The 9439-nt window shown below is 48.4% G+C and overlaps 1 protein-coding gene across 2 annotated transcripts in view; it reads right to left on the bottom strand.

Moving 5' to 3' along the window:
- HMGXB3 (HMG-box containing 3) overlaps positions 1 to 9439 on the bottom strand; it is a 44788-nt gene that overhangs the window by 1410 nt on the left and 33939 nt on the right. For both annotated transcript variants that reach the window (XM_081035182.1, XM_081035183.1), the window contains 5 exons: positions 9181 to 9365; positions 5358 to 5577; positions 3655 to 3788; positions 2769 to 2885; positions 963 to 1172 (listed from right to left, as the gene is read on the bottom strand). In XM_081035182.1, the coding sequence (XP_080891308.1) occupies positions 963 to 1172; positions 2769 to 2885; positions 3655 to 3788; positions 5358 to 5577; positions 9181 to 9365 (866 nt within the window). The remainder of the gene's footprint in view (positions 1 to 962; positions 1173 to 2768; positions 2886 to 3654; positions 3789 to 5357; positions 5578 to 9180; positions 9366 to 9439) is intronic.

Here is a 9439-nt window from a genome sequence, read left to right as displayed (position 1 = left end):
CTACAAGACAGAAACCGCTTTGACGAGGGAACGATTAAGGCAGAATCTGTGTGGTGGGCGTGAGTGAAGGCTGTGGGGTCATCAGACCTATTTAAATCTTCACAGCGGGTCTCATGGGACAAGTCCCCTCTTCTCCCCCTGTGCCTCAGTTTCCTCATGGGCGAAATGGGGACAGCAACTAGAGCAGATGTTGGATTACTGAGCTGCCATTGTCTATTACCGCAGAGGCTGCAGGAAAGTGGCAAGGGAGCAGCTCCCACTGAGGCTCAGACGCCTCTCGCAGTGTCCAGACAAGCTCACAGAGTCAGTGAGCCCCAGGGAACAAGGAAAAGGCAACTGATGACAATGACGTTCCCTTCCTAGTAACAATCCTAATGTTTCTTCCTGCAAAGGGCACAATTGGCCTTGGAGGGCACATGCTTCTGGTAAGAACCACTGCCTGATACAATGCACTGACACACAGAGACAAGGGCTCTGCCACTAACCTGCTGTGTGACACTGGACAAATCTACTTCCCCCTCTGGGCCTTACTCTCCCCTTTTAAAGGAGAGGGCTATACAAGGCCAGTTTTCTAAGCCACTGTGCCTCTAGATAACAAACATGCCATGTAGTGTATTCACAGTGAAATCCAAGACAGGACTGTTGGGGTCCGTGGTACGTTAGGGTACGTGATGACTCTCAAAGGTGTCAATTTTCTAGGCTTATCTGAAAGGCAACCCATCTGACCCCCAAAATACCTGTGTCTGGGACACCCTGGACACACCAAGTGACAGGCTGTATAGCCTCACAGACCCAGGGGTTGATCAGTAAGTTTGTACAGTAAATGCTGGTTCCAGAGCATCGAGACTAAATACTGATGGAGAGGAAGGGTGCTGGAGAGGGTTCCCAGAAGGCCTCCCGGGAGAACCAGGGGGTAGACATGGCTCTGGGGGTTTCTTCCAGGTCCTCAGCAGGAAACTCACCACCGGCGGCTCTGTGGGGCTAGAGAAGCAGCCCTGCTTCCTCCCCCACATCTGGTTGGTCAGCTCTGGGTAGCAGAGGTCAGCACACAGGGCCACTGGTGTGGCCATGTCTACCACGTAGACAGGCGGCCAATGGCGGGAAGAGGCGAGCAGATCCACATGGTCACGGGCACTTTCGCCCCGCACCAGGTACTTGGAGCCACAGACCACCTGGGGGCGGACATGGGGGGCACACACAGGGTTAAGAAGAACCATCTATCTGCACAGATTGAGTCAAGTCTTCACTGGCTTTTTCCCAGGAAGACAAAAATCAGGGTTCATGACTGAAGCAACAGTCATTCTGCCAGAGTCCATGACATTCTGCTTCCCGCCTACTTCTGTCCCTAAGTGAAGTCACCAGTTCATCATTGCCCTCCTGAAAGAAGAGTTGGGAGCCCCTGGTCCTCAACTGAGGCTGAAGTAGCCCCAGGGCATCTGCTCTGCCCAGCTCCCCCGACCCAATACCACCGTCTAACCCAGTGGTTCCCAATCCTGGCTGCACAGCATCGGGAGCTAAGAACTGGTTAGAAAGGGAGGTTCCTGCGCCCCCCCCCCCCAAACCTAGGCACAGCCTCTGGGGGTGGGGTCTAAGCATCTGTACTCTGAGCAGTTCCCCACCAGCCTTGATGGAGGCCAGTGAACACCTCCACTGACAGGGTCCCCAAGTGCCACTCCATTGCCAGGTAGCTCTACATACACTGGCAAGTTCTGCCTCTGCCTCTGCCTTCCACCTTTACACCCACGAGGCCTGGCTGTGGCCTCCAAGTCAGACGGATCTCCCACCACAGCCCTGAGATCTGTGGCTCTCACAGCTGTCCCTGTGCTGTCAAGTGCTTGTCGTGAGATGGTCCCAGTCACATGAACACGATCTTCTGAGCAGGCTCTGATGTGCCACGGCGGAGGCACCCAGCATCTCACTGAGACTCCGCTTTTGGTGAAGGAGCTGAAACCTGACGCTCTTTTGACAGCCAGGTTGCCTGGCCCACTCCCACACCTCCGCTTCCCACTCAGTACTTGTGCAGGGGGTGCCCCACCCCGGATCTTGCTGGGCCCACTCTGCCACTCAGCACACAGCCTGCTCAGAGCGATCCCGGTGCCCACCCCGTCCAAACCCCCCACAGCGATCTCCCTCAAACCAAAATCAGTCCACGCCCACCCCATTTCCCATTCAAAACCATCCAATAGGTCCCTCATCACTCTCAGAAAAAATCCAAACTGTTACTCTGGCCTACAAAGCTCTACACGATCTGACTCCTGGTGACCCTTCCACCTTGCTCCTCTTGGCTCACTAGGCTTCCCCACTCAGGGCTGTGGTCACTCTTCCCTCCGCTGGAACATTCCTTCCCTAGCTCATCAGTGGGGCTCTCAGCCTTTTCTGGCTGCCCCATGAAGAGCAGGTCCCTCCTTCTTACTTCCTATCTTGGGCCCTTGCCTAGTTCCTTCAGAACTACCAACACAAGCTGTTGTGACTTCATTTTCCCACTAAAATGAGGTCAACTAGGGAGGAATGACATTGTTGCTCACCTTTGTACCCTTAACAGCTGAAGAAGAGGCCAGCACATGGTAGGGTGCTGAATAAATACTAAATAATGATGACCCACAGTCCCTCTCTGGTCCAAAGGGTGGCGCCTGACCTGTAAGGAGCTACTCCACAGGCTGCCCAGTGAGCTAAGTAGCAGCTCACAAAGGACGAGCTGGACCAATCTGTGCGGGCAAACCACCATGAAGAACAAATTCACGCCACGCTCTTCTTATCTATCTTCTTACCTGATGGGGGCACACCTTGTAGATTTTACCCCCTGTCAGATGAGGCGGGGGCTGTCTAACTCGGGCTCCATTCTGTACAGACTCATAGAGGGCCAACAAGGAGAAGCAGAGCTGGTCCTGGAGCAGAAGGACAAGATTAAAAACACACCAGTAAACGGTGCACAGCACCAAATACTCACTTCAATACCTAAAGCAAAAGAATAAACTGTCAAGGCCAGAGTGGGTGGGCCTTTGAGCCTCACCAGCCCAATGTCCTCTAGGTATAGATGGAGACCCTGGGGCCCTAACAGGACCCAGTCACAGACACAGCCAGCCAGACTGATCAAGCTGCCACTCTGTACAGGCTACTCAGGCCTGGGTTCTTCCTACTTTTCCAGGGCAGGGAAAGCTTCAAAGAGAAGCTAGCACCTGAGTCTGAACTTAAAGGAAGCATAACATTCTCAATAGCATGTTAGTAGGAAGTAAATAATGTATGGATACAACACTCTCGCTCTCCCTCTCTCTGAATTGTAATAGCACTCATTTTCTAAGAGCCTGGAGAGGTGACAGACAGACACTGTACAAAGTGACTTCCTGACAACAACCTTGTGAGGTTGGTATTTTGGTTATTTCCACTTCGCAAATGAGGAAAATGAGGCTCAGAAATAGAAGGTGCTTATCCAAGGTCACACACAGTAAGCAGAAGAGCCAGGATTCCCACCCCCGGAGTGGGAACTCACTGCCCTCAATAGAGGAACTGACATGAAAGTCTCGAGCTGGACTAATGACCTCCCAGGCCTGACTGCCTGCCTCTGACCAACACAGCACAGCTGCCCAGGCACAGGTATTCGTACCCCTGCCTAGAAGACTCCCAATGTCCCTGACTCCACGGCTGCCCGACACTCACTTTGGAGTCTTCGGCCCCAAAGGGGACGCCACATTGCCTCAGCAGGTGCTGCAGCTCCTCCTCACTGTAGGAGCCCATCTCCTCTAGCTTGCAGGTGCCCTCCTGGAGCAGCCTCACCAAGACACTGCCATTGCCTGCAAGAGATGATTGTATTGAAGGGAGGGGCCTGTCACCAGCCAACAGAGGTGAAAGCAGTCCCTCATGCATGAGGTGAGAACAAGCGGGCTCGGCCTACAGTACAGCAAGGAGTGGAAGCAGGCTCTGCCCTGACACTGTCCGGGGTGCTGGGGGAGGTGGACTCAGGCAGGTCTTGTGACTCCTGCAGAGATGTGAGGTCTCTTGGAACTGGCTTTGTGCCCTTAAACATCTAGGGGAGATAGCCAGCAGAGCGCCCTTGCACAGAACCCCAAAAGGGTCAGCTTTTAATCTTTTAAGGTCTTTCAGAACCAAGATCTCAGATGCTTACCACAACTGCGGCACCAAGAGAAGTAGCAGCTCCCATTTTAAAAATGCTGTTTATACACTATGTTCCGGAACCTGCTTACTCAATAGAACTATCGTGTTTCCCCAAAAATAAGACCTAGCCGGACAATCACTCTAATGCGTCTTTTGGAACACAAATTAATATAAGACCCAGTCTTATTATAAGACCCGGTCTTATTTTACTATAAGACTGAGTATAATATATCAGGTCTTATATTAATTTTTGCTCCAAAAGACACATTAGAGCTGATTGTCCGGCTAGATCTTATTTTCGGAGAAACACATTATGTGGGGGCCTTAAAAAAACAATTCTTGGGCCTTGAAGCTGCAAACAAGAGGTGGGACCTCAGTATCTAATGCTAGGACGCACTGTTTGAGAACCAGTGGATTACATTTAAATACTTATAAAAATCAATTTCGTGGGTCATATACAGAATTTTAAAAATGAAATAAAATAGAAAATAGAGTACACTGCACTTGATAAGAAAAACTACTGTTTTATAAAAGTTTTTAGTTACAGATATACATACATGTACGTACTTATATGAGTATCATGCTGGGTTATGATGCAAAACCTATTTCTTATTGTGAGTTGCAATAAAAAAAAAAAAAAGGTAGGCAGCTACTACTCTAGCTGTATTAGCTCACTTATCTTCAAAACCCAGGAGGTGGGTGACAGTATCATGCCTTCTTTGTAAATGAAGCAACAGAGGCTCAGGGTAATGAAGGGATTTGGTGGAGGTCACATGGCTACTGAGTGGCATAGCTGGGACTCAAATCTGTGTTGTCAGAAACTTAACCCTCTCAACAGCTTGTCCTGGGCATCTACATGTATATCCACAGAGCACCTCCAAAAGCACCTGAAAGACTGTGTAGAAGACAGACTCCCTGGCCTCCCTCTCCATACTTACCGATGAGACTCTCTGGGGTTCGAGCCCTATAAGCATTCTTGGATGATTGCCACTGTTCAGGGCAGTGTATCCCGAAGGCTGACGGTGGGCTGCATGGGTCAGGCCTATACAATACAGCCGGCAGCTCTTCCAAATTCTGCACCGTGACTTTAATCTCTAGGGGATTCTGTCAGACTATCCTATCCTTCCAGAAGGAGCCCTGCGGGCGGGCCTGGCCCCCTCTCTGCATCGGCGCTGTCTTGCCATGGACAACGTCCCAGACTCTGGACTGGGCTTCCCTGACCCCAGCCAGCCACCGGGTGGCCTTACCAGGTACCGGCTGCACATCCAGGCTTTTGTCTTTCTCAGTGTTGACGACCACAGCTCCTCTCATGAGTGGTGGGAAGAAGGGGGCAATAACAGAGGCATCAAACTTGGTGATCGGGATGCTGGCGGGGAAGGCCACCTGCTCAATCACCTCTGTCTCCATGGTGGCCCAAAAGTCCTCCACGTTTACCTCACTAGAGCCCAAGAACTCAGGCCAGGTGAACTAAAAGGTCAGGATAAAAAAGGTCAAACTGTAGGAGCCACAGAATATTAGCAACACAACAGCCTACTGACGCACTCGGGACAACCAAGGCTGGGGTGGGAGGTCTGAGAGTGTGCACTGCTGGGACGCACCGAGTCTGACATCCCAGTACCTCACTGCCTTCTGGCCACGTTCCTTTCTCCTACACCATAGCACTCCCCAAGACCTGAATAGGTCCCAAGTCCCTCTGTATCTATAACTTTATTCACATCATTTCCCCTGCCTTGTAAGGAAAGAAGAGCTGCCATCTGAGTACCTGTTCTGTGCCAGACACTGTCTAATTACTACTATACAAGCCTGGGGTGTCTTAGGTGAGACTACTGGAGTAAGGGACAGAACAGGAATGTGAACAAAGGTCTAGCTCCGAAGCCCACACCCTTGATCCCTATACCCAGGAGTCACCAGAATAAAATTGAGTGACATCCACCCACTTTCAAGGCCTGTTGATCCTGACCTCCTCCAGAGGACCTCCCAGAATTGCTAGCACACAGCTAATTCCTCCACCTTACGCAGCATTTGCTTATCTGTTGCAGGTATCTAGCACTCGTGCTGTCAATTTGGCCTCTTGTATCCCTCTTACAAGGTCCCCAAAGTGTGACCCTGATCCCATTACCTAAAGTTGAATCATTCAGGTTACTTAGCAGTGCTGATACCTGGGCCATGTACCAAATCTGTATGAACTAAATCCCTAAGTTTACATTTTTTTAAAAAAAATCCCTATGTGAGCAATTCTCCAAGTGTGGTCCCGGGACCAGTATGACCACCATCTGGGAACTTGGGAGAAAGGCAAATTCTCAGCCCCACTCTAGACCTTCGGAATCAGAAACCCTGTGTGTGGCGCTGAGCAAGCCCTCCACATTAAAGAGTTTAGTGTGCAGGTATGTAACGTGGAGGTATGTAAGTGATGTAATTCTTATGCTCACAAAGTCTACACAAGAATCTGCCCCATCTTACTTCCCCTTCTTTCCCCACCTCACAAGGCACGACTACATATTTTGAGTAAATGACACAAGTCTCTCAACACAGTTTCACAAGATGCTGAGCTCATCCTCTCCAGAAAGAACAGGGAACAGGAAGTGTCCCTGTGTGCAAAAAGTGAAATGGCTGTTGTCATTAATCCAGAGAATCCTCCTCTAGACAGTCCCTGAGGGGAGGCGCCAATCAGTCTCCTCGTGGATAACAGCATATACAAGTTTTGTTCAGTAACTTCCTGTTTTCTTTCAGACTTCAGAATACCTCCCACCCCCTTCTCCCCTGACACACCACTCTGCAAACACAAAAGGGAGAAAATAAAGTAAGTCCTGGTCTCTAGAAAGAAATACCCAGTACCCTAGAAGGGACAAAACATGCATACTGGGAATGAAGGGAATACTACTCCATGAGGAAAGAGCCTTGATCAGAATAAGGCAGGTGCCAGGCAGGATCAAGAGACATGAGCTTTATAGGGAGGTGGGCTTCTGTCTATCCAGAAACCAGAGTCTCTGTAGCCAGATGTGTTTAGAAAAACCAGAGCTCAGAGACCCAAGAGGTACTGGTGAGCATGGCAGTGCCTACAAGCTCTTACTTTGGAGTCAAGACAGCCAGACAGAGGTCAAATCCCAGCTCCACCCCTTCCCGGATGAGTGAACTTGGACCAAGTGTCCTGGGCTTCAGCCTCTTCATCTATACAAACCTCAGATGGCTAGGGTGAGCAGTCAGTCACATAGTAAAGCAGTCAGCACAGAGTAGGAACTGGACATATGTAACAAAATACTCCATAACTCATAGCTGCATTACTATTAATATTACCATTAAGCAAGCAGATCTGAGTGAGTCTGGAATAGCCTCTTGGTGAGATAACACACAAAAGCAAAATTCTTTTAGTGTTCATTTTATCTACAAGGAACACTTAGAAAGCTCTAGGAAGCATGCTTGTTTCCAGGTTTTGTTATGCGCCACTATTCTTCAAATAGAAATATTTGATCAATATATACATTTACCTTTTTTTAATTAGGAAGAAAAGGAGACTATATATTAAATCCCTAATATGCTCAGCTGGCCATATGAAAATACACCAAAGCTTTTTTCTAGAGATCCTGCTCTTCCCCCAATGGTGAACAGGTGAGCTGCAGGTTCAGTGCCTAAAGAGTCGCTTTGTGTTCCAGTCCTTTTTGGTCACCACATTCCAGTTCAGAGATGGAAAGCTCACATCCAGTGTGACTACGCGCATACTCACGTCGTACCTACACCTATACATGCAGACCAGACCTCTCAGCACTGATCGTGGGAAAGAGTTAACCAACCTATGGGATTCCCTATTGGTTCCCTATTATTGATGGTTCTCTATTGTTCCCAGTTTTCCAAGAGTTTTATCATCAACCAGTATTTGAATAATACTGAAAGCCTTTTTTACATCTAATGAAACAATCATGTGGATTTTCTCCTTTAATCTGTTAAGTAGTACATTACATTAGTGTATTTTCTAACGTTGAAAGAATCTTGCTTTCCTGGGATAAACTTAGTCACAATGGACTACTTTATTCACTGCTAGAGTTGATGTGCTATAATCTTGTTCAGGACTTTGGCCATCTATGTTCACAAGTACAATCAACCCCAATTCTTTCTCTTAAACGTCTGGTTACGTTTTCAAGGTTATATGGCCTTACTACAATGAGTTGGGGAAACGTACCAGCCTTTGCTATTCTTCTATAATTGGAATTAATGTATTTCTTGGGTTATTTTTAGAATTAATGTATAGAGACATTATGTATAGATACTAATGTATAGATACCACCATCTGAGTTTGGTGGTATCTTTGTGTGAATATTTTTCAATTAAGAAATGAAGTCAGATCAGTTTCTTAAAATCCTCCAGAGACTCCATTTCACTGCGTGTAGGTCCTTAACCCAGCCCAGGCGACCCCATGTAGTCTGGCCTCCTGCAGCTTCTTGACCCTCACATATCCTACCACTGTCTCCATTGCTCACATACTCCAGCCACACTGGCCTTGATGCTGTTCCTCTCCACGCGCAGCAAACCCACTGGAGACCCTGTTCTTGCTGCTCCCTTTGCCTAGACTGTGTCTCCCAAAGAGCTACACGGGCTTCAGTTTCTATACAAATGCCCCTGATGGGAGAGGCCATCCCTGACTACTCTCCATAAAACAGGAACTCCCTTTTCCACCACACTGCTGTCTTTTCCTCACGTGTTTTATTGTTACTATGGTCCTCTCAGTTAACACAGTATATATGTAAATATATTAATATAATATACATAAGTATTCATGTTTGTTTCCTGCCTCCCCAAACCAGAATGTGAACTCCACGAGGACACAAACTTTGTGAGTTTTTAAAGTGCCATTTCCCAAGTGTCTAAAACGTGCACGTTCATGTTTAATAAATTTGTTGACTGAGTAACAAATGCCTCTATTTCCATCTGACCTTCCTTAGATGAAAACCTGGCAGTGGCAAGAAAACAAACTCCTCACATAGGACAGGACTAGAGCCATCTGCCCTTGGGGACATTATGCAGGCAAAGTGTGAGCACAGTATTAAAGGTCACCCACAGTGCCTGTGAGGCACTTACCTCCACACTCTTCAGTGCCAGCACATTTTCTTCACTCCTCTGGGCCATTTCCACTTTGGGGGCCACGCCACAGATGCCACAAATCATGTCATTGTAGTCTCGGACAGTGAGGCACTCGAAAGCCCAATAGCCATTGCACAGCAGCTCTTGTAGCTGGCTTAGCTCCTCCAAGGTCAGCGTCTTCTCTGGAAGAAGAGCAAGAGTTCCAAGTTAAGTGAAAGAAAAAAGCCCTGAAACCACTGGGGATGAGTTAGCAAGA

This window comes from Rhinolophus hipposideros, assembly GCF_964194185.1.
Source record: "Rhinolophus hipposideros genome assembly, chromosome: 23".
Classification (NCBI taxonomy): Eukaryota; Metazoa; Chordata; class Mammalia; order Chiroptera; family Rhinolophidae; genus Rhinolophus; species Rhinolophus hipposideros.
The sequence above is the reverse complement of the archived record's forward strand: the minus strand, read 5'-3'. Positions and strand labels throughout refer to the sequence as shown.